At 39.1% G+C, this 25,842-nt stretch overlaps 2 protein-coding genes across 5 annotated transcripts; both read right to left on the bottom strand.

The window, feature by feature from the left end:
• Positions 1 to 319: 319 nt before the first annotated feature.
• LOC110042632 (protein Mdm4-like) lies at positions 320 to 12,698 on the bottom strand. Of its 3 annotated transcripts, none has more exons than XM_020747998.2 (8): positions 12,605 to 12,698; positions 12,330 to 12,477; positions 8,076 to 8,122; positions 7,143 to 7,202; positions 6,445 to 6,639; positions 6,051 to 6,128; positions 5,087 to 5,282; positions 320 to 4,737 (listed from the first exon to the last, which is right to left on the bottom strand). In XM_020747998.2, exons 2-8 carry the CDS (start codon positions 12,365 to 12,367, stop codon positions 4,260 to 4,262), a joined length of 1,092 nt encoding a protein of 363 aa, XP_020603657.2. In that variant the 5' UTR covers positions 12,368 to 12,477; positions 12,605 to 12,698; the 3' UTR covers positions 320 to 4,259. The 3 variants fall into 3 exon arrangements, with proteins under 3 accessions (XP_020603657.2, XP_020603659.2, XP_020603658.2); XM_020748000.2 differs by having other exon boundaries at positions 320 to 4,734; XM_020747999.2 differs by having other exon boundaries at positions 12,330 to 12,472; positions 12,605 to 12,688.
• A 2,528-nt stretch (positions 12,699 to 15,226) lies between these two features.
• On the bottom strand, positions 15,227 to 23,219 carry LOC110042654 (cytosolic phospholipase A2-like). 2 transcript variants are annotated; one of them, XM_089283920.1, is made up of 8 exons: positions 21,838 to 23,219; positions 21,566 to 21,683; positions 20,848 to 20,988; positions 20,250 to 20,363; positions 18,967 to 19,202; positions 18,439 to 18,627; positions 17,683 to 17,872; positions 15,227 to 17,007 (listed from the first exon to the last, which is right to left on the bottom strand). In XM_089283920.1, exons 1-8 carry the CDS (start codon positions 21,964 to 21,966, stop codon positions 16,775 to 16,777), a joined length of 1,350 nt encoding a protein of 449 aa, XP_089140046.1. In that variant the 5' UTR covers positions 21,967 to 23,219; the 3' UTR covers positions 15,227 to 16,774. The 2 variants fall into 2 exon arrangements, with proteins under 2 accessions (XP_089140046.1, XP_089140051.1); XM_089283925.1 differs by lacking the exon at positions 21,566 to 21,683 and having other exon boundaries at positions 21,838 to 21,978.
• Between the last annotated feature and the right edge of the window lie 2,623 nt (positions 23,220 to 25,842).

Below are 25,842 nucleotides of genomic sequence, written 5' to 3'. Positions count from 1 at the left end.
CGGACTTGCAAGTAGCAATGGACCCAAGTTTTCAACTTGCGTCTACTTGCGAGTCGGTTTGGCCAGGGCTTTATAATAAGGCTAACCGTTGCCAACGTTTCCAAATTCACGACAGCGATGAATGCTCACTCTGAAGATCATATTGCTACAATATTTATAGCGAATTACTTTTTAAAAGTTTACAAAATAGCCCACAGAAATTACACGTCATCGGAAAAAGTTCGGTGGAGCTAAAAAAAGTTGTGGAAATTCTCACAAAACGTCAAAGTTTCTCGTTCGTCAAACTCTACAATTAAGCATAAATCACGCACATTTGAGATACGTTCCACCACGCTTCAAGTTTATTAATGTCTCCAACACAAAGACAAAAAGGTTTTCATGCTGTTGACAACAGACAGAAATGACAGCAAACAAAACAATACTTGCGGCTTCCTGTAAAACAATGGTGGTTGTAATGTTGTATTCTTCGTGTAAAGAACATTCAAAACACTGGAATGCTTGCCAGAAAGAAAGGCAAAAGTAGAAACTAACTGTCCATGTAATACAGAGGCCTTGCAATGCAAAGTTATGTAACTAGTTGGAATGCTAAACTGTCTTGTCGTTCCTCTGGTTGCATCTAATACCGTCACAAATGAAAAGGCTTTTGTGGGAGAGCTTTTGTTCTAGCAAGGCCTCTGCGAGTTCTACAAACAACAGGAAATAGATAAAATTCGTTCTCACCAACACAGCCTACATCTACAGAACACATCCTTTCTAAAACGTTTTGCACCCTAAGTTGAAACTCCGTTCAAATTCTAACGTTGACCTGTTAATATCTGTCAGCTGTAGACTATGCCAAGGGCAATCAAAACAAAATATATTGCCTTTCTGCTTTCGCTCAATCACCAAGGAGGTAATTTCTTCGGCCCAATCGTTCCTTTGACATCTACAATTTTGGTTGTGTTCATTACACGTCAAAGACCTAACAAAAACGATTCTCAGTTTGGAATCACCTTTTCATCGTACTGAAATTAGACAAAGCATAAGTGTTCATTTATTCCGCGAAAATTAAACTTTTGCAGCATTTAACTCGCGTTAAATCAGGACATTGTGCTAACAAAAAAAACATGTATGGCGGCCTTAAGGAAAATAGTTTGAACTAGGACCTAAAAAGGTCAATTTGCATACCTTAACTTATTATTCCATTAGAGACAGTGATAATAAATTAATTCATGTTTATCAGCAAGACAGTTCAGCCACGCCAAGTTGACACTTTGTACTCTCTACATTACAGTAAAGTTCTGTCAACTAGCTTGTGTTACACTATACATAACAAAATATATATTTTGTCCTCATGAATCTATCACTTAAAAATATATTTCATATCTCACGTTGGTACTACTTGAAACTAAACCAATTAAAATGCATTACCTGCAAACTATTTAAAAAAGAACTTTACAGTACACATAATGTTGAACTGCACTGTAAATTTATTCTTTAAGTCCTTGAGAATATTTTCATACAGTGCAACCAAATATTCGGAGAAACTGAATTCTGCTTCACTAAACGGAGCATGTTTGAGGTTGCACCATACCAAGTCCTATCATCTAGATGAATATTACCATGATTTCTATAGATTTGATTCACAAACTGAGCAGCAAATGTTGAATTGCTACATAATGCATTAAGTTTTAAAAACAAAATGTAGCAATCCGAGATTTGCTGATATAAACAAGAAACCCAAAAATGAAAAACATTTCCATAACGCGGTGTACACAATTAACCTTACAAAGGCATTCTCATGAGTGATATGAAATCAAAGGAAAAAATTGCTCAAAGCTATCATCCAAACTATGTACATGTAACACCTATTAATATCTATAAAATGAATTACATCTTATAATAAATAATACTTGTGAGCCTCTTAAAAAGAGCAAATTCTTGAAAACTCCATTTACAACGAAAGAGGTTTGCGTTCATGTTGATATGTACTCCATGAAATGTCTGATGTAGCAATTAGCACATATATTTCTGTCGAGGTGCGCAATGCTTGATAATGCATTTGCTTTTGACATACCCCTGAATTCAACAAGTTTTAATTTGCGAGCTACATTACTCTAATACAGCATACAGCATTTTCTTTGAGATGGTCTCTTGTTTCTCAGGATGTATTCCAAGACAAGAACTTTCAACTTTCTATTTTATCTTGACTCAATTTGACAAAGGAGTTATTATTCCAATTAATGGGATTCACTGTGAACCAACAAAACTTGTGAAGTACTGTAAAAAAGTATTTAGTTAATTTTGTTCTCTACTGGAACATGGATGGAGCCTCACTTATACGTATATCCAATACAACATCAGTGAGTTAATAATTTTACCTATGTTTCAACCAGCAGATTAAACTGGGTCAAAGAAACAAAACAAAACAAAAGAAATAAAAAGACACTAAAAATACTCTTGTTGATTGTTGACATTTTGACTAAAAAATAATTCTTCAGTTAAAAATGTTATACAGCTGCAAATTCTATAAAAGCTAGATGCCTTTCATGTTTCTTAATCCAAAAAATGTATGCTCCAAAATATCCCAAATACAACTAGCACTGTGTGGTTGTTTGTCAGGTGTTGTATACCGGTATACCGGTATACACCATACGTACACAGCTTACTGATCAGATTGATACTTTTAAATATCTATGATAAAAAATTATATTGAGTTATCTACCATTTGAAAGTTTTCAAGAACGTTTACAAAAACTTTGCTTAATTTAAGCCAGTCATTCACGATAAACAAAATTCTCAAAAACAAATAAAGCAATAAGATTATGTAATGTGTTCCCACATGGAAACTACATCAATGTTAAAAACATAATTTTATGCAATACTTAATATAATATTATTTAATACCCATGGCTGTCCTGTCTTGCTGATCGATGTTTTTAAATTATTACTACTCAGTTAAATTATCCACTGTACATGGAGGTCAGTTATGAAACTAAACCAGTGATCACTAGAATACCCTGTCAGTTATTAAGATATTCAGAAGATCCTTATGGAATCATAGGGCCAACACTTGTCATTTGTTTCCATAGTGATCATGACTATATCTACTTCCCTGCCAGTCCACAACACTGAGGTTACCCCCCCCCCCCCCAAGCAATTGTCAGGATACCCTAACAGTTTTTGGTATCCAATGACAGGCAAACCTCTCCATAATACAGACACCTCTATATTTCTGACAGTTCCCTTGGTCCCAGCAAAATCAGAATTCACAAGATCTCTACCTCTAATATGGCCACTTCAAAAAATATACACACTCAGATCTGCCTCTTTGATGTGCAATACCAGGGTGGAGAGAGGCACAGTGAGAGTAAAGTGGCTTCCCCAGCCACATAACATGAGCACTACATGTTCATCCTAACCTAAATAAAAGAAGAGATGCACCCCTCCCCTCCACAACTCACTCAGACTTGGATGATCATCTAACCGTTTGCCCACAGGTCACGAAGCTGCCATAGCCACCAAGTTTTGACAAGCAGTCATTATTTGCCATTTTGTTGATATTTTATACTTTCTTCAGCAACTTTGTAGGTATGGCACCATTTTAGCATACCTTTACTGTTTTTGGAATATTTTGTGTTGTCTTCTGCTTATTTCTGAAGTCACATGAGATACTAAATCAAACATACGGGAGGGACCCATGATGGTGGACTTTATGATGCTATCCTAGCAGAGCAGGCTAAGGGAAATGCCTTCAAGGCGTCTCACAACAAGGAAATCCAAAGGGGAACCAGCCAGCCTACGTACATACAAGGGTTCACAAGAAATGGTCCTGTCATCAACCTTGGCATCTGGACATGACTGCCATGCTGTATCTTAGCTTGTTTGCAAATTCAAATTAAAGAAAATGCCCGTTTGAAAATAACCTTTTAGGTTACATGTAGTAGTAGTTTGAAACATTTCGGCAATTAAATTACCGTTGGAAAATAAAATGAAGTACTCTCTGATAAGTGGAAAAATTCACATGAGTGGAAAATGTGTGTATGGTGTGTTAACATTCTTAGTTGAGAAGGGAAAAGAACAGTTGTCTTGAGTTGAGTGCTAATAAGAGGGAAGTGTACATGTAGTTAAGCATGAGTCAAACTATACAATAGACCTACATTACCAACTGTGCCCTTGAATACAAATGGAACTCTGTACAGAATTTCAACACATGCACAGTACATGTACATAAAAATTCTGCCAGTGAGATAAAAGGTCTTGAAAGAGATGTACATCAACTAGAAGAAGTTTTTCACCACAAGCTTGATTTTCTTGCGGCAAACAGGGCATTTCTTTTTACCTTCCTTTAGTCTCTCTGCACAACCAATGCAGCATACTTGATGACCGGTACGTCCATGAACAATGCTTGCATTTCGAGGTTGTGTCAAGCAAATGACGCACAAGTCTGGTGTAAAAGCTGGCTCAGAGGGTTTAGTTTCAGAGTGTTGTGTTATAGTCTGTTCAGCATTTTCAGTACTTGATACTTGTCTTGTGGAATGTGATTGTCCTTGAGAATTCCCCTCCGCTGATGCAGAGGAACCTGTAACAAATGAATCAGAATTGTCTTGTTGCTTGAGTGTTACTAAATCTAATGATGATGAGCAAGGATTTTCTATCGTTGGCGCAACAGCAAGTGATGATGATTTTTGGAGGGATGGCGACCTAGGCATGTCTGTTACTCTTGACAAATTCATGGCAGGTTCTGAAGCCAACCTGCTGAAAAAAAAAAGTAGACAATTAATTCATTCCTGAGTTCTGCACACTTCCACAGGCATCTACTTTAACCAAATATAAGTAACAAAACTTTGTCCACTACAAGCTTTTTTTTGAGAACTCCCTCCCTTATATAATTTGACTAGTCCCTTTGATATTCAAAATACTCCTGAAATAGTTTTTAGTCCAAAATAGCTCTTTTTGTTAATGACTCCCAAACATTAATAAGATATTTTGGCATTTACCTGCATGTTAAATGTATTGATGCTGTAGGGATAATTATAAATATTCCTACAAAGTAAACACTGAATTGCTTATGAAAGGATTTGAATACACTGCAAAGTACACTTGCCTTTTCAAGTGAGGAAGCCACTCATGTCGCTCTGTCCAGCAACGAGCACACTGGCGTGACATTGGATGGTTTTTCAAGTTACATTGTGAGCATGCCCACAAGTCATCTTCGTCAATTTCAGAATCAGACTCCCTGTCACCTTCATATTCGTCTCCGCCTTCCGCGCCAGGATCTTCCTCGTCTGAGCTAATAACAACTAATTCAGATAAAAAATACAAAAAAAAAAACATTGCAAGTAAGGCCATAAAAAAGCCATATTGTGTGGAATAGGAAAATAGCCCCCAAAAGGGGAAGTTTCTTCTGTACAAGATATATTTTGGCCTCTGGTAGTATTTGCAAGTTTCATTGCTTTATCTTTAACACAACTCACTAAAGCTGTAATGACAAAGTCAGTGTTGAATACCCAAGGAAATATTGTAAATCCTCAAATTAGTGCCTGGGGCACTTATTTCAAATTTAGGAGAAGACACGGACGCTTATTCGAGGGGGGGGGGGGGGGGCAGGCGCTTATTTAATTTTTCCTAAATCGTGGCCTGACATGATCATTTTTTTAATACATCATCCGTGCATAAACAGCAACATTTATTTATTTATTTATTACTGAAACAGCTGATCTCAAAGTTTAGTACTTAACGTGTTTAACGTGTTCCCTAAAAGTGTTCACAAACTGAAACAATGTACAAATCTGATACTACATGACGAAAACTATACGTCCTCTGTTGTCTCATTACTCATTGACAAAATGGGGGGAGGGGAGGGGAGGGGGGGGCGCTTATTTTAAATTTCGGCCAATAGGAGGGGTGCTTATTCGAAGGGGGCGCTTATTCGAGGGGGGTGCGCTAATTCAAGGATTTAAGGTATGCTTTCTGCTTAAGTTTAGAACATCCTGATGATTTGTTCTTCTTGCAAGAGAGCCCAAATTCATTGTTTACTGTATGAACAAGTGCATCTACTTGTCACGTACTGTCATCTTCTTCATCTTCCTCTTCCTCTTCTTCTACTTCATCACTATCAGAATCAGGTGGCTCATATTCCACTGTTTCTAAATGCAACAAATCAGTAAAACAGAACATTTTTCAATCGGGAAAGTTGCAGCTGCTTATGTGTTTTCCTCACTTAGGTTAAAGCAGATTCTGGAATGCTAAAAATGACTTACTTGGAAAATTAATTTGTCTACAAAGTTAGGAGATGCACATTATTGTAGAACCCCAAGTAGAGATTTGCCATTTTCAACTTCATGAGGGAAATGTATGGCATGAATCTAGGTCATTCTACCCAGATACATGCCTGCATGTATGCCTACTTTTCACTTTCTTTAATTCTCACTTTGAAACTTTGAGAAGGGACTCTGTACTTACCACTGAGAAAAAACAGGTCGTCCTCAGAGTCAGTTACAGTGGCAGTCACAGCAGAATCATAGCCTTTGACAAAGTACACCGTGTTGGATTGCTCTGACAGGTCGCTCTCGCTCTCTGATGCTCCTGCTGACCTGAACCCCAAGCACCATGGAATCTGCCGATGAGGACTGTAACTGCCTTTTACACCAAAAACATCTGCACAGGAAAAATAGACAAACACTTAACACTGCAGTTTGAATTTTACAACATTTTTAAAGCTGAAATGCAGCAATATGACCCAAAAGAGAGTCCAGTAATAAGCTATTACATAGATAGAAGTCCATCCATTTCACAAGAATGCATTTAATCATGGAATGATGAATGAACTAAACAAGTACAAGATGGAACAATGTCAAATGATACTCTAGAGCCCAGGCCCTTATCTTGGAGGTGGGGTAAATTAACCCACTTTGCTATATCATCTTATGCTAGTGTCAAGTACAGCAAGGTCACTATAGTTTGCTCAAGTTTCAAACCTGACTGGCGCAATGCCTGATAATATCTGGAAGAAATCTATTATGAGCTTAGAAAACAAACATTTAACATTAAAAAATGCCATTTCAATCTCTCCTATTGTGGAGACTGTTTAACATAATGTAATACGAACATTATTTTCTGCTACAGATCCAGGCATAACATAGCATAGGATTTCAAGTTACCTGACAAAGATTCCCTTTTCCGTTTCCTGTATGGCTTCTTAGGGCTGCTATAAAAATTTCCTGTGTAATTTTGAGATAATAATACTGTATTTAATATCTAAAATGTAGTCGTGGTCATGAAACCTCTCTCCTAATATATTACCACGCCAATATAAAGAATAGAATAGAATAGTTAGTTCCAAATTTTCTGAAGAATTGAACTTCACTTCATTATGGGGTATATTATTGTCGTGATTTCGGACAAAACTTAGGCATTGGTCTTTGATTTTTACTGTAATGCTCGAATGGATCCTTCAAATAATCAAAACAGCTATCATTAACTGAGTGATGAAAGTCCTGAAAAACTTGAATTCAACATTAACATTCTTTGTGGGGTCAACCTAGCTTCAGGCTCAATTTCCATGTCAATTGTTTTTTCAATGACCCCTTAATAATAAAATCTAATTTCATAAAATTTCAGATATAAAATGTTTTCAACAACTGGAAATATTTCTAAAGGAGTATTTGTCAGGAATTTAAAAAACAAAACAAAAACACACACACACACACACACACACACACACACACACACATCTAAACTTTCTATGGTTTAATGTCCATTTTTGAAGGTCTAAAGAAGAGTTTGGCACCCCATATTTGCTAACTTGCAATAAGTCAGATATATCCTTTTGAGCAAACTTCACCCACACAGTCTCTTTAATTGTTCAGGTATACTTGGGGTGTAACAGAGTAGTAAATTGGGATAGGGGCTAAAGTAGATGCGATTGCCATCCCAAGAGGAAGCAGGAATGTTCTTCTTTCAGAAACCAAAAGTAGTACTGACAGTAAGTGCCATGTACGATTTATGTGTGTGACCAAGGTATTGTATGTACCTCTGATGATCATTAACTAGATGTATATGGCATAGACCTTTGATTCAACAGAAATATTTACCTTGCTCATTGTCGGAACTGTCACACTGCGGCGCAATCAGTATCCCACTGATAAGAGAAATAAAAATGTGTCTAGCTATAGTATTAAACATGGATTAACTGATTAAGAAATTTGTTTTCAATGAGGAAAGATTTTTTCTTTTAACAATGAGGGCACTTGAATCATGAAGACTTGTTACTTTTTTGTACATTTTTTTAGTGCCCATAGAATGCAGGCCCTTCCTTTAAACAAGAGTATTTAGCATTTTTACACCTAAAAAGTGCCAACAATATACATTATAAGAAGAACCTTTATTCTACAGTCATAACAAATGTACAACAAAAATGTCAAGCGTTCACGGATCTAGTGTGCTTATTGTATTATAAAAAAATCATGTTCTTAATAGCTAAAAGACTTCAAGAGTTAAAGGCTGCAGCATATGAACTTTCATACTGTATATTTACTTTTTTAAGGGTAGGGTGGGAAAGAGAAAAAGAAGGAGGGGGTGAGGGGTGAAGAGGGTTTCACCTGGTGAACATGAAACAAAGATCTCAGTAACTGCCACAAGTATTTGAATTTCTTAAATGGGCATAAGAGTTAACAAGTTGCAGACTGGCCTGCTAACAAGATCTTTTCCACTTTATCCCTGTACCTCCTGAAAGTGCTTGACTACAAATTGTTTTTACAATCGAAAAGTTTTCACTTTTAGGAGCACTACAGGAGTGTACCACTTAATAGCATTACCTTGAAAGGTTGGGTTTTTAGGATTAAGAATTGGTTCATGCTTAGCGTGTGTATACTAACTTGTGGATGCATGTGGGAATTTTGGAGAGCATGAGAGAAGCATAAGAGTTGCTCTCCAAATGTCTCAAGTGCATCTAGAACTTGACATACACACAGCTAAAAGCATTCAACCAATGTGTTTAAAACATAGCGACAATAACTTGTGCATAAAAACAAGCTTTAATAGTACTGAAAATGCAACTGCACACATCATGTTATACACACACAGTCGTGTGTATATAGAGATAGATACCATGATGTCTTGATTGGAATTAGATAGGAACAGCTGGGGAGCTGGGTCATAAGTTCATCTGGTGTTCGTAAAAACTAGAACTGCACTAAAAGAAACAATGCTGGACTTGTCCTTCAATAGCTCTGTAGCTCTTTAGCATGTAGAAATCCTACTCTGTTTATACTAACCAGGGTCAGAGAAACATTTTGATAACCAACAAAAAACCCAAATAAAATACTACGTAAATAGATTCAATGAATGAAAATACTTAGTTGTTGCTTTACTGATTTGTTTTACACCCAAACACAAACAAAGTTGAATTAAAAGGTCACCTAATCAAATCAACAATGAAAATGCTTCGTTTTTGTTTTGAAATAAAATACAAAGAAATTTATACGTTATATAAGCAAAAGTATGGGGTTTACCTCCTGCGATATTGTTAGTGCTCTACAGCTCTAACCTTGATCCATGACAGAGAAGTTAAAAGACGGAAACTAGGCACTTTTATGCTAGGCCCATTAACACAAGGCAGATGACTGATTAGCTGTCTGGTGGCATGAATGGTCTACAAATGGTGTAGGAGTAATTACTAATTATCTTGTACATATTGGTGTATTAAAATCACAAAGTCACCAATAAAGTGACTATTAAATGTGGGCTGACAACTATCTCTGAATTGTTTTATATCTGTGCATGGGTACAATTACAAGTTTACGAACAAATTTACCAACCTTGTGGCTATTGATAAAGTAAGGCTTAGAGATGCCTGTTCCTGCATTTGATCATTATAACTTTACACCACTGTGGTAAATGATGACTAGTAGTAGATTTACAGCAACTAAAGTACAAGTGAAAGATTAAGGTTTGGCTCGGAGATTTCTGTCCCTATATGGATGAACATGTAGCCTGACGATCAGGAATGTAATAAGATGATATATATCTATCCCAGAACATATGTACTCTATCGGGCAATGCAAACATCTGATCTTATAAACTTGCATGAAAAAAATCAGTTTAAAAATTCCCTATACTGTATCCTACACAGTTTCAGCTGATCGGTCTTTGATCACGTCTCTTTATTCTCACTAAGCATGAGGGAAACCACAAGAGAGAAGGTATGTAGACTAAGAATTTGAGTACGTTTAGGAAGACCAAATCAGATTATTGTGTATAGTGATTTTACTTTGAAGATACTACTGGATTCTTAGACATTCCAGTTATGCTTCATGCAGAGGCAAAGCTATTATTATCGTTTAACAAATGACATAGCTGTTAAAATATATACCCCACACCCAACACGATAACCCACAGGATGCAAGCCTGCTCAAGTTTGTAAAAACATCCTGTCCTCTTAATCTTTATGAACAAAAATGTTGACTAAGTGCTTGTGTCCCTTAGGAGAAATACTATGTTGCACAGTTACATCATGCAAAAAAGGCTTTTCCCAGAAAACACGGAAGAATACAATCTACACGTTTCAGAGTAGTGCCAACATTTCACAAACACGACTTTTGGCAATAATACCTAAAAGTTTTCACTCTCAATCAATATATTATGCAAATGCACATGGACAGAGCTTTAAAGTAAGGAGTGGATCTTGCTGTAAAATGCTGCAAAACCTCCAGATGGCAAATGGTTGACTTAAAAGCTTATGTAGTGAGGTCTGCATAACTTGATAACAATTGGTGGCAAGTTGATTATTCGTGGGCAGTGAACCAAGCCCAAAGGTGCTTAAGATTGTTTTGCAAAGCGAGCCAGTAATTTCTCCATAGTGGGCTGCAGTTTGTTTAGACATGTTCGACTATGCAAGCCTAGGCTTGTCGCAAACCACAATACAACAATTTTTGTAGTCATCACGGAAGAATGCAATCGTATTTTTTTTCGTAATCAACCACATCTTTTTAGGGTTTTCTGGCTGTTAACTCAATAATCTGGGTTTTCACTAAGCTCTCTTAGGTCAACAGCACTGCATGCATAAATGCAAATGCCACGAGGTCTTCGTGGATGAAGCTCACAATGAAATTGACGCTGTAAAGTTTCTTGCGTACATTGTCATCGTCGGCATGTACGAACGCTTGTAAGCCAATAATGCCGAAAGCTTGTGAGCTTTATCGCTGAAAGGAATGTCAAGATCGGCGAAGAAACAAATTATTGGCAACTTGAGGGCGCCGATCGTATTACCGCGATCAATGGTTCCAACAAAATGCCAAAAACTTATCCAAGACTCCAAAGTCACCTTAGTGAAAACTGAGAAGAGGAGACTTGAACCTTTGTCAAGTCATGTCTCTTCCCTGCTAACAGTAAACAAAGTGATCTGTAATCTGATGAATGCGAGAGGAAGAGAAAACTTTGATGCCAAGAAATTAGATACAGGTTAGCCTTGAGCGTGGGAAAACGACCTTTAACATCATTGCCTATGGCGGCATCAGTCGACGGCTTACGATATAATCACGGATTTATTTCATACGCGTGTCGCGACAAGGAATAAAAATAGTTAAGCTTAAGCACAGTGAATGCTTGATAATTCGATCGAAAATGAAAGTACACTACCAACAAGGAATAAGTTTCTCTACATGTGACTACATAGGCTTGTTGTTCAGGTATGAATGGCCAAAGCGCGCATACAACGGTAAAATCAACAAAAATCTATGGCCTCCGAATTTCTTGTGATGTTATTAAATGTCTGAGTTATAAGGCGGGAAAATTCTCATCTACACTTCCATAACACGAAATTTTCCCAATATTTTCTGAGTCATAAGCTTCACTCTGAAACGATTGTGATGTGTCCATTCATGTTTTAAAAAAAAAATCGCAGCGTATAAACTGGCTTTTCTTGAGAGTGCAAACCTTAGAGAAGCAAGATAATTTAATAACAGTCTATCGATACGAAATATTCACAGTGGATAAATTTGTAATCGCACGGAGAGATGGAAACTGAATGGTTGTACCGCTTTCACCATGCGATTCCCAAGGTATTACTGCCATAAGCTTTATATTGCAAAACAAATGCTTGTTAGCTGATTTAAGCTTACTTATTGGAAGCATTTTTAGAGTCCGATGCAAATAAAAAAAATTGATTTACACCAAGCAGCTTAAAAGAGAAAACGGAAAGGCGGGTCAACAGTAGTGAAGAAATTTAGGATTTTACTGTACTACCAGTTATAGTAAGGGAAGGTTCGTACAAAACGCTGACGATAGAATCTTTAGGGAATAGGTGGCAATTAACCACCAAGAGTTATTGTGAGTATTTCTTCACTTACCAAGCCTTCTGTTCCAGCAAGGCCCCATCCATTACCATCCACTAGCCCTCCTTCAGTCACTTCACCTCGCTCGCATCACCTCACATGCATGGATTTTCTTGTTCAAGTTTCCGAACCCGCAGGATCGAAGCTGACTTGCGTTTCTGATCTAGAGAGAATTTCACAGCGATCTCAGTCAGTATTGTAACAAAAAAAATACTTCTCCCGTTCTCGAGCTCACTTAAGCAGCGCAAGACTGTTTTTATGATACAATCATAGACTAAACGACCACAAACCCGGTGAAGAGACGGAGCGAGGAGTGTGTATGTCCTTCTGAGTTTGGCTCCAGCTGAAGTTCTCCCAAGCAACGGAAGCGATACGCATCTGTCCGGAAATTGAAAGCTTGAAAAGTTCATGAACTTGCCCGAGCATGTCCTGATTATCATTGGTTGTTGAGGTTTTTATCTTGATGCTAATTGGTTGATTTTGACAGGTCTGCGTTGTCAAGGTTTCACTTTCGCGCGCTTTTTATCAGCACGCGATCAATGGCAATTTTCGCGCGCATCACTCTGTGATGAGTGTGTGACCTTTTGGCTCTTTCTTTCGCCGGGGACTCGCGCAGACACGTTATGATTTTATTCACTTACAAAATGATAATACAGAATACATGAATAAATGGTCTCATCTCATTAGTTTTAGAAGCCATCGAAAACACCGATGTAACGAATGTTTTTGTTAGTCTCGACCGGTTAAAAAAATGGCGCAAAACTGGCGCGAGTTTTAAATGCCTCAAAATCAAAACAAAAACATTAATAATGCAGGTCTGGCCTCGTTCCTCTCAAGGTTCGTATTTAGATGCTTTCATCATAAAGAAGGGTGTAATTGAAAAATGCCATATGATGGTTCTCGATTGAACTTCACTTTGCTCATTTAAACTTGGCCTTTGAGGACCCGGCATTCATTTCATTCAGACTTGTTGGTGTTAATTGTTTTTTAACAGCCATACATTTTCCCACTATGTCTAAAGAAATACTATACCTGAAATAACTGCTCGAAGACCACTTTTAGATAGCCTCGGGATATACTCTCACATGAGCTCAGTAGGTATCAACGTGTGCGGTGCAGTGCCAAGGTTCACAAAAATTTAAGATTTTTGAATCCGGTTTTAGTCCGAAATAAGAAATGGTTTTGCAGCCTGGCATTGGGCCGTCTGACCCACACTCTTTTTTCACAAACGAATATGTTTGATCACGAGACACTCTCTTGGTTTTATAAGGATATCGAGGCTGAAATTTACGACATTAAACCTGAGGCTGATTTTGAAAAGAATATTATTTTGTGCGTTGAAAATTTGTAACTACAATGTATTTTTTTTAACCAAGCCGTATAAAATTCTTCCTTTCTCTAAGCGGCAAAACTAGCCAAAAAACTCCAAACACAGCACCAGCCGTGTATTCGATGCTAATAACATTTCCACAAGACGTTATTTGTCGCTGTGTTAGGCTTTACTGCATGCAGTCTGTCTCCAAAATTACTTCAACACCGTCGGCATACCATAAACTTCCGATAGTAGCGACCCTCGTTACTTTCGGAATTAGCAGCCTTTAATTTGGTGCTCGCTACTTTCGGGGTGTCGCTACCTTCGGGGGGTCGTTACTTTCGGGTAGCAAAAAACGTTATGTAAAGGTGGTACAACTGAGCTTTTTTAAACGAAATATAAGATGGCAATTCATAACAAAACGAGATGAAATTCGTCATTGTTCCAGTTTCATGTTACTAACATATGGGGTAGCCTTTACATGTCTTCACCGTGTTGTCTGTTGTAGCCACAAGTTTCTCCCGGAGTTCTTTTAATCACCTTCCTTTTTTCACAGTGACATCATAGAAACTCAGGCGCACTCCTGCTTTGACCGGACAACCGCATGGGAGAATAAGCCGATTTTTCAATTATTCAGTTTTGAAGCTGACACGTTTCCGTTATTAGCTACGTTTCTCTTGAAAACGACGTGAAGAGTTTTAAATTTTAATGCGAAGAAAAGTTTATTTTTCTGTTCACTTGACTATTGATTGGAGAAATAAATATACTGTTGTACTAAACCTTGGTCTCGTTCAGTATTTTTGGCGGGTAGGTGGAGTTGGAGTGGGGCTGGACTCGCTACTTTCGTGAGGGTCGCTACTTTCGGGAGGTGGGGGGTCGTTACTTTCGGGGGGTCGTTACTATCGGAAGTTTACGGTAGTCCACTTTGTATTCCTATAATCCAAGAATATTCATAAGAATATGTTCAGCCTAAAATTGGCAGAAAAGTTAGAATATCATCGGCCGGCCTGGGGCCCGTTTCTCGAAAGCCCCGGAAACTCTTCGGGCCCGTAAAGCCATTTTTAGTTCATCTGTATCTACAAACGGAGAAGTGCATACGCCTGAAACTTCTTGTATGAAGGGAACCTCTGTTCATATTAAGATTATGTGGATAAAACAGCTCTGTAATCGTAAGGTTCGAGATTTTGCTATGGTTTTCCGGGCCCGAAAAGTTTCCGGGGCTTTCGAGAAACGGGCCCCTGGACCGGAAAAACAATATTCTCATATATACAAAAATTAGTGCATTTAACAACGTCAAGATGATAGAGGTAAATTATCCGCTGCAGGGAAGGGAATTTCGGTCGTCATCCCGTTGTAAGAGCGAAACTCACTGGTGTAGGGCTAAACTCAGAGCAAAACCGTCACTGACTAAGGATCTATATTGCTCCCCGGTTGTAACAACACAGGACTTGTTTTTAATAGACTGAGGAGACCAACAGAATGTTTCAATCTGAGTTTCGCACTTTACCCTTGTATTTATTTTCTCTTGAAAATCGTCGCGAGGAAACACATACTGAAAAAGTGAATCAGTCTTGTTGTTTCGTTTAGTTCGCCAACCGAATTTTGTACATTATGAAGTTTTTTAATTATACTATGAAAATCACTACAGTGGTAATATTTAGTCGCTAAATTAATATTTAGTCTTGTGCCGCGTCAGTCTCGATCACGTGAATTAAAAACTGTTCTCACGTGCTATTAATTCTTTGGGCCGCTACAGCCATCACAGTGCTACATGACATTTTAAGTACTCTCTATTGCAAAACAGCATGGAGCCCTTTAGAATGAAAAACCTTCCTTTTCTTTTAAAAGCATAGCTAGAACGGCGCCATTATTGTTCATAAAAATCTTAAAAAACGATTTCTACGTAGCCAAGTAGTAACCGTTCACGGACTGTTTAAAACCACAGCATCGCTGATGCGACACTAACAACGTGAAGTGAGGAACCTCGTTGCAATTTTTTCAGATCAAGTACTAAGAATGGAATTGCTTTGACATCAACAGCAATCTCTATTGGTTTTGATAGAAAGTTTTTGTTTTATTCTTACACCAGGAGCATCTATCAAGGATGCCAACGAAAGTCCAAATACTAAATACTGCCGAGGAAAAAACAGTTCCTGCATTGTAAGTGTGCTGTGAGCCTGCGAAAATCAGCGGTCGTCAATGTACTTCCTCCGCTATTGTCACATTTTAATTAGCTTTTATAAGTAATTTAGAATGACAAAATTCTTTATTCGATTTATTTCGTTCAAAAATTACAAGAATACATATGTTTTATTTTCCAACGCATCCGGAGAGTTGCAGTCTAATAATTAGCTCTCATTAACCGAGCAGGAGGTCTGTATGGGAGAGTCTTGACCGAGGTCGTGAGTACAGACCGAACGCAGTGAGGTCTGTACACACGACCGAGGTCAAGATTCTCCCATACAGACTGACTTAGCTCGGTTAATAAGATGTTTATTATATGGCAAAGAAGAAAACTTTAATTCGTTTAATGTAACTGGTTTGTGCTAGCTGACATTTTGCTTGCGAGCGGCGATGAGCTTGACTTAAACCTGCCGAAATTTGCTCGTCCTCTCTACTTTTTTTTGTCACCAGGCTTTTTGGCACTTCCATAAATGATTGAGAAGAAAATAAAAGAAAATGGTGAATATTTTTGTATTTTAGTTTGCTACTTTTTCAACGCAAAATGAAACTGGTCTAGATGCCGGTCTAGATGGGAAAATCTAGACCGCGGTCAATATCGATTTCAGCCAATCAAATTCGTGAATTCGGTAGTTCCCAGTCCTTGTGTGACACAGCCATATAATAATAATAATAATACTAAAAAAAGTTCTAAACGATATCAACGCCAAGTTTTACTGGCCGCGTCCTAAAATATACGCGAAAAAAAAATTCCTCGATTTTTAATCGATAAATGTATGACGAACAGCTTCATATAGAGTCTATAGAGAGTTCCCCTCCCGTGGAATGCCGGAAGAGTTTCCAATGAGATAATTTTGATAACACCTCGTCCTGATTTTTTACATACACACAGGTAAATTTTGGGACATTTATCGATCGAAGTCAATCACAATGAATTGTTCCTCAACTACATCGCGTCATGGAATTGTTATTTAGAGCCAATATTTTTTGCTTTGTCTGTTCGTCGATTTCTCACACAGTCAGCCATGACATTCATAATGGTTTTCTCTGCAAGCAGGGTGTTGAACTTGTTCAATTCTGCCAGGCGATCAAATGCTTCCCTAGCGTACGTGAAGTGGAACGTGCTATAACGGCCTTCTGGATCCTCGAAAATTGAGAAGTCTGCGAACTCTCTCTCCTTGGCGGTTCTGCGAGGGATTCCTGAAAAGGCAATATAATGTAACGCTTCAATCTTAAATGTTATATAAAGCTGATCATGCCTTGCAGATCGAAACCTTTTTGCATGGTGGGGTCAAAAATAATTTCACTTTCGTATTTTCTTTTATAAGGGTGGAGGGTGGATGGTGGGCAGGGGGGAGGGGTAGGGGGAGGAGGTGAAGCTTCTCCGGATATTATCACAGCCGGGAAAATCAAAGGTCAACAAAGGCTTGCAGCCAATAGGTCTCTAGAGTATTGCAACGTAGACTATTCGATCGTGAGTACTAACTAGCCTTGCCTTCATGACTAGTCTTCACACCATAAAGGGCTGACTCACGAGTGCTAGAACTTTATATTTTTCAGGATGTTAATCTTAGGCAAATCTCCTTATGTATCTCTGAAGGGGTGTTGCCGAATCGTTCCACTCTCCCGGATCATAATAAAGAAGAAATTAAAACTGATTTTAACCAAACAAAACAGTGCACACGAAATTTAGCGGGAAACGAAAGGGTAAACAGTATAGGCCGATGGATGATCATAGGTTCACGATAATCGTTACTGTTTTAGTTTGCAACACTATATGTATTTATGGTCATGCAAATAAAGCTAGTTGTTGTTGTTGTTGATGCCCTCTGAATGAGAATCACAGCTGATATTCATTCACGTCTTGAAACAAACCTGGACGGCTTTGTTTTTTAAAAGTCTTATTGACAAGCACGAAGTGCACCACCACAGGGCAGGTAGGATCCGTCGGGTGGGCGAACACGTAGTACTCTTTTAAACCGTACTTCTGGTACTGTTTCTCGGCGTCAATAGGAGGGAACTTCAGGTTGTTCTTTCGTGCCCATGCCTCCGCCAGCAGGAGTTCCTGAATCACAGGGTGATAAAAATAAATATGATTTGGGAACGCCGAATACAGTTGAATACTGTTGATATTGGAACAATCGTTATAATGATGATATATGGAGACAATCCTTTAGGTTATTTATTTTATTTTTTTGTTCTTCTACTTTATTTTACCACTGATTGTGATGAATTTTACTTTTTATTTCAATGTAAATATGATTACAATTAGGATCATGATTTTCCTTTTAATTTTTTATTTGTGAATAGTTTTATAAATAATTTTGTAAAGCGCATATGATCATATCCACTTTTTGATATAGTACCATTATTATTATTATTATTATTATTATAATTAATTATTATTATAATTATTATTATTATTACTAATATTATTATTATTACTAATATTATTGTTTCGTTTATTATTAATACAACCACCGTTGGGACATGAAAATCAGGTCGTGTTATTAAGCTAATCGTGTAAAAGGATTATCTGTTTAGAAATTGACTGAACTTTTAGTGGTTGCAAGGCAGGATTCTAATGCCGCTAAAAAGAGCTGAAGCGTTCAAAAAATTTAATTCAATTACCTGGAAAGGCATCTCCTCTTCCTTGTCTCGAGCACTGAAATCAAATGACAGAAAAATGTCCACATCTCGCTCAGGTCTCAATAGCAACGGATATGGTGAATTGAAGACGAGCCCGCTATCAACCAAGTAGATGCGCTTGTCCTTCATGGCTAGCTGGTCAGCGGCATCAGTGATATCTTCAACGGCTTCTGCGTGGTAAAATAGACAACATTAGCGTATTACAAAAAAAAAAACTAAAGCGGGAGACTGAACACTAGCTCATAGCACTGGTATGTCTGGAGGTGTAACGGCATATAGGAGCGGACTGTAAGTAAAATGACGATAGATTGGCCAAAAGATCAACAACGTTTTTGCCATCGTTTTATAACTAAATAATTGAAACTACGTCTCAGAAATTTTAATTTTGAGTACACCTGTGTGGTGCTTGAGAGATGTAATATTTCTGTGTACAAACAAACAAATAAACAAACAAAACAAACAAACAAACAAACAATCAATCAAACAAACGAGCAACAGTCGTGGCTCATCAGAGGGGACTGGGGCAGTCATCAGCTGCAGTCCACGCAGAAAGTTGTGCACCAGGCCTGCTCGACCAGAGCGTGTCTTCAGCACTGAGCATTTTTCAATAAAGCCCTCCATGACTCTGGCCAGGAAGCTTTGATCATGGTCTTCTGGTTCCATCTCTGTTTGCTGGCCGTCTACATCATCCATGCCATCGTCTTCTTCATCACTGTCTTCATCATCCCCATCGGGTTCTGCTTGGTCTGTGGAGCGGACAGTGCGTTTCAGTTTTTTGTTTTCTCAGTAAGTTAGTAAAATGCAAGCCGGAAGTACTATACAACATCGCTGACAGCGGTTTAGGTAAGATGTGGACAAATGATGTGACTAAACATATGAACTAATTTTCGTAGTGCCTTATCCCCCTCGCTCGCTCCGGATTTCAGGACTTTTGTACATCCCACCCAAAGGAACATTTCTTAAATACCATTATTTCACGACGCATACAAGTAAACGTAACGTTCTTAACACATGTGCAACAATCAGAGTAAAGTATTTTGAGGAAAAGTGCTTCGACTTAACTTCAAGTACATATAAATAGCGTCTTTGACGTGGCACACTTAAAATCACTATCGATCCAGTTCCCTAGAACAGAGAGAGGAACTCTGGGGTCGAAAATTTCCATGTTGATATTTCAGAGCGGAAAAACGTACGTAGTGTGCGACTTTCTGCGCATCCCTAACCCCACTTGCGGGCTCAGGTAATAATGCAAACTGCAATGGTTGGAAAGTACGGCGGACTGTAATAAGGTACGAGAGGATGTCGCTAGGTTGATTTATTTACACTTGCGCAAGCATGAATTTTTTTTTCCATATTTCACTGTTAAGAAAACAAGGCTCCTCCGCCTGTTGAGAGGTTCTCTTACTTATATATTCCGTGGTTTTCTCATATGGATGCAATATGTAAAGAGTGTTTGTGGAAAAAAAAATGTGCCGAAACTTTTTGAATACCGCGGGAAAATAACGGGTTCATGCCCAGAAACCGCCTTCAGGTTAATTTTTCCATCAAAAATGGATTCCGTACGAAAACAATACACGAGCTTTCCATAAGTGACGTTAAAAATGTTGCTGCTTAACGTGAAAATTGGGAAGGCATATTAAGTTTGTAACTTTTTGTGTTTACACGATCGACGAAATTTCCCGCCTCTTTTTTTCAAACTTGGAGCCTGGCGCGCGGCCAAAACTCGCGCATGCTTAACACGTTTTTCCGCTTTGAATGTTGATATGGCAAGTGATCTGAAAATAGATACATACGTAATTCTTCTCTCAGATCACCAGAGTTTTGCATGCTCTTGATCGCGTTTTCATGAGATTCACCCTCGTGAAGAACTCGTTGTAGTAGAATAGTGAAAGCACTTCCCCAAATACCTGTGAAAAAAGAGTAGAGAGTTTAAGCATGACGTTTACGGCAGACGGCAAACGGCAAAGATTACCTCTGATTTTTTATTCTTTTCATGTAATCCTTAAATAAATCACCCAAAAATCGAAAAATGTCTTCTACTATTCACCGCAAATACAGACAGCTGGAGACAGAAGGCAAAACTTTCATTTTTGCCGTTTGCCGTTTGACAGCGTAACGTCATCGTCTTCAGTGAGAGAGAGCTTGATTAACACATTTGATCAATTCTAAACGCATTTTGGTGATATTTATTTGGCTGACATTTTATTTGCTTAGGAATAATTGAGCGATTGAGCACACCTTACGGAGTCACGTCTTTCGTCAAGTTAAAAGACAATTACTTTTGTATGAGATTAACAACACGATGACGTATCCTTATGGAGCCAATACGTGTGGCGATGACCACGGATTCGATATTAACACTCATTAACCCCGGTAATGTTTACTACTGACCTTGTAAGTAAGTTAGTGATGGTTCAGGGTAGGCTGGAGTCAGAAGCTTGCCGCAGAAAAACTTGCTTCCAAAATGCTCTGTTTTCATATAAGTGCCATATTTTGACGTTCCTATTTCGTAAGGGTTGAACTCCATCCATTCTGTGGATAAACAAGATAGAGTCATGAGCAAAACCATGCAGTGAAGTCATAATTAATTCTCTGGCAGAACTTGCTAGACACTAAGCGGACAATATACCGGAATGATTTTCATCTCAAACACGTCTTTAATTTTCAATTACAGTAAACTCGGGAATAGTAACGATGACAGACCTGTGAGTCAAAACTGATCGCAATCAACGACGTATGAACGGAAATGTTTCTTGCAGTAGTATGTTTGCAATATTACTACAATATGGCCACTACCTTACTGCAGTATGACCACAATACACCTCGGTGTGACCGCAGTTTTTGTACAGTGTGGCGCAATATTATCTCAATGTAAGTGCAATTTTACCTCAGTAGGACCGCATTCTTATAACAGTGAAGTCAGCAATCTTACCACAGTGTGAGTGCAGTCTCACTGCGAAAAAGACGCGGTATATTTTGTCTTCGAAACCTAGCTCTTAGGATAGCGAGTGTCAAAACGGTCAAGTGAAGAAACTTTCAACGCTTCGCTGTCTTGAAGTCTGGCCGCAGTGTGACCGCAATCTTACTTCAACATATTCTGTGTTCTTACCTGAATACTCTAATGCAGACACATCTTTTTTCACATGCACGCAGGTGTAGAGAGGAAATGGAACCTTACCATCTCCTACCACCAAGCGTTGCTCGCTCAGTTTTGGAACATTTTTCCGCTTTGAAGGAAAACACAAGATAGGAACATTAATAACGACATATATCTCTCTGCATCTTTCACAAGGTTGTAGTTTGAGACAAAACATTGTAGCTGACGAGAACCTAAGGGTTAAGTCGCTTACAGATTTTGAAGTGGACACTGGTAGAACTTACGTCCTTCAAAATGGTTTCTCCGACAAGGTATCCGAAGAAATCAGTAAAGCTAACAGGTTGTCCACGTGACTTCTTCTCCCCGATGATGTGAATGTGCTTGTACAACCAAGAAGGTGTCAACTTGTACATCCAGCTTTCCTTGATGTTTTCTCTTAATTCTTCTCTGATTTCGCTTGGATGAACGGACGGCCAGCCGGGATGAGAATATAACGTGGAAAGATACCTGAAATATCACAAAGCTATAGTTAAGTGCACAAGATCAGTAAGGATAAGAGAAAGAAGGAGAATAGAATACAATGAGAAAAACAAGGAAGTAAAGAGAAGCTTGAGAGCACACAAGAGGGAATGGGCAAATGAGCTTGCAAGAGAAGCCGAGGAGGCTGCAAGGAATGGCAAGAACATTTCGACAATGTCCTGAACCGGCCTGATCCAGTAGCCCCCGCAGTTGTTGACGATAGGCAGCAAAACGAAATAGATGTCAGCGACGAATGTATCACCCGACAGGAAATAAAGCAGGCTCTGAAGAACATGAAGAATGGCAAAGCAGCTGGAATGGATTCAATCACAACAGAGCTACTGAAGGCTGACATAGAGACAACTGCGTGCCTGCTAGAAGACCTATTTCGCACGGTGTGGGAGACAGAGGAAATCCCGGAGGACTGGAATTGTGGTCTGATCGTTAAGCTTCCCAAGAAGGGGAACCTTACTGACTGTGGCAACTGGCGTGGAATAACGTTGTTATCAGTACCAGCGAAAGTTATGGGAAGAGTAATTATTACTAGACTGTATGATGTAGTGGATGGGATGCTAAGGGAAGAACAGGCAGGTTTCAGAACTGGGCGAAGCACGACTGAGCACATCTTTGTCCTGCGAAATGTCATCGAACAATCGCTGGAATGGAATGCAAGTCTGTATACCTGTTTTGTGGATTACGAGAAAGCATTTGATAGTGTCCACCGTGAAATACTGTGGAGGATAATGCAGTCTTATGGAATACCATCAAAATTCATAAGAATTGTCAAATTGTTTTACAGTAACACCAAGTGTGCAGTGATCGATGGAACAGGCAAATCGGATTGGTTTACCGTGAAATCAGGAGTGAAACAAGGTTGTGTAATGTCAGGGTTTCTCTCTTCCTGCTGATAATAGATTGGATTATGTGTAGGACTACAGAGCAAGGTAATACAGGGATTCGATGGAAGATGATGAGACAGCTTGAAGACCTAGACTATGCCGATGACATTGCGCTCATTTCCAGCACATGGACGCAAGCACAAACGAAGTTAGAAAGACTGGGGAGCAACAGTGAAGGTACGGGTTTGAAGATAAACGTCAACAAAACGAAGGTGCTCAGACTCAATGCTAGGAGACAAGATCCTATAAAGATAAACGGCACCGATGTACAGGATACAGACAGCTTTGTCTATCTAGGGGCCACTGTTAACAGCTTGGCTGGTGCCGAACAGGACATTCGGAGTAGGTTAGGTAAAGCTAGAAGTGCTTTTCATCGACTTTCAAAGGTGTGGAGAATAGGTGAATTCCGCCGAGAAACTAAGATGAGGATCTTCAAGTCAAACATCATTGCTGTCCTGTTGTATGGATGCGAGACTTGGAGAATGACAAAAGCGGATGAAAAAAGGCTGAACACCTTTCTTTACAAATGCCTAAGGAGAATCTTGAAAGTCCATTGGCCCATGCATGTGCCCAATGATGAAATTCGGAGAAGAGCGGGAATCGAAAAGATCAATACACAAGTGCGACGCAGGCGATGGAAGTGGATAGGTCATGTTCTGCGTATGGCACCAAACCGAAACCCACACGTGGCATTATCCTGGGCACCAAGTGGAAAAAGAAGTAGAGGACGGCCAAGGGAAACATGGCGGAGAACTGTGGAGAAGGAACGCGCTGAGCTGGGACTTACATCGTGGGCCGCAGCAGCAGCTGTGGCCAAGAATAGGGACAGATGGCGAGCATTGATTTCCGGCCCTATCCCCCACTCGGGGGCAAGGAACTAAGCATAGTTAAGTGTTAACTTTATAGTTAGCGCCCTGACTCTGGATTGAGCGGTCCGGGTTCGAGCCCTGGCTAGGATCAGTGTGTTGTCTCCGTGCACCTAACACTCATAGTGCTTCTCACATCCCAGGGGTTTGAAGTTAAGGCTAGGGCGAGGGGCGATGGGGACTCTGTGATGGCTGGACCAGCATCTCATCCAGGGGATGCATGTGACCACCAAGGTCACAGAATTCATGCAATAGGCAAGGCTTTATTCTGTTTCTTTACTGTTGCAGAGTCCCCGGCCATGAAAAGAGCAAAGAGCAATTGAAAGAAGAAAAAGAGAGAATGTGAACTGGGAACAAAATGACCATCGCACCGCAACGAGCAAAACAAGATAAAATAGTTCACTCTGAAAAAAAGAGTGTAACTTCGTAGCTGTAAGAAGCAAAGAAACTGTCGGAAAAAGCATTTTAAAAATGCCTCGAAAAATGCCTCGAAGGTAATCGGTTCGTAATGAATAGCATGGATTCGCATGCCAGCGAGTGAGACTAGCAAACGTTCAGGGGCACTGAAACTGCTCATTACGGGCTGAAAATCATCTTTATAGGTAAAAGATACGAGCACATTTCTGCATACATCTTATAACACAAGAAATGACCTTGAACGCGAATTTGGCATGTGGGTTTTCATTGCTGAAAAATGATTCACCTGATCACAAGTTATCACAGCCGTAGGGACGACTTTTTATTTTATTTTATTTTATTTTATTTGAATTTTGAATTTTGTTGGTCACTTTGAGAACATACCTGATATTTCGCTGCCATTCTCTAACTGACTTGGAAAGTTGACTTGTGATGTGTGGCGTGTCCAAATCAAGTGAACTGAACCTGATTACTGCGCGTGAGCTACTGTTATATAAGATGCCTACCACGCGATACGTCACTCGATACGTGATACAGACATTACAAAAATGCACTGATAAAACACATTCACGCATAACCTACACATCGATTAACCGAAGCTGACCCAACTGGATGGTCTAAAGGCTACAAACTAACTGGTGCCATTTTTAGTTTGCAGTCTGGCAATGTTCTCCGTGAACAGTTTTGTTGCTGATTAACATTCATGACGAACCCGCCATGACCGAAATGCTAATCAGTCACGTTTCGTCTCTCGCTTGTGTTAGTTTGCGGCTGCAAGCGAAGCGATGATACAAACACACAACACATGTTATCAGTGAAGAGCGAGTACGCAAACTGCCAAGTTACATGTTTTAAGAAACAAGTATTTGTGGGTTCACCCAGAATCGTTTTCGCATGATGTAGTGTATTCTTCAAAAACAGTGCAAGGACGGACGTATTGTTCACGGTTAATATGTTAGCGTCATTTCCACAAAAACCACGTAGATCCCAGTTTAGCCGCAAGCGGGTAAAAATAACCTCTGCTGACTTCCGCTCACGTAAAACTTGTGATCCGTTCACGTATTAAGCCGAGCTACATCTTCCGAGCAATTAACAGCCTCGGCTTTGCGGACGTGTTAAAAACACGAAATGGCGAAATGACGAAATGGCACCACGGGTAAGAGGTAATGTGGGACTCGGGTGTCTGTAAAGCCTAGTTCACACTTGTGAGATAAGTTCCCACTTGTGAGATAAGCGTAACACTAGTGAAATAAGCACAAGCATAAGCACAAGAAAAACAAACATGTTTCTTTTTTCATGTGCTTGGGCTTATGCTTCAGTTATTTCAATTGTGTTATGCTTAGCTCACAAGCGTGAACCATAGATTAAAGTGGTATTGTCGTGGATTTTCGAAGGAGTCCACAAAAAAAGGAAAGTGATTCCTATTGGTTTATAATTGTCGTATTATTCTATTTTCCCTGAAAGTAGTTTTACACCTTTTTTCTATAAGAATATTGTTTTCTCATCTTAGGCTGATTATTCTTATTTTTCTGACGATTTTGGGCTGAAAGTATTCTTGTGAATATTCTTAGCGTGTGATATATCAGCT

The sequence above is a fragment of the Orbicella faveolata genome, unplaced genomic scaffold (genome assembly GCF_042242905.1).
Source record: "Orbicella faveolata isolate gen_17 unplaced genomic scaffold, um_ofav_v1 contig_1, whole genome shotgun sequence".
Taxonomy (NCBI): Eukaryota; Metazoa; Cnidaria; class Anthozoa; order Scleractinia; family Merulinidae; genus Orbicella; species Orbicella faveolata.
This window is presented reverse-complemented; position numbering and strand designations above follow the sequence as displayed.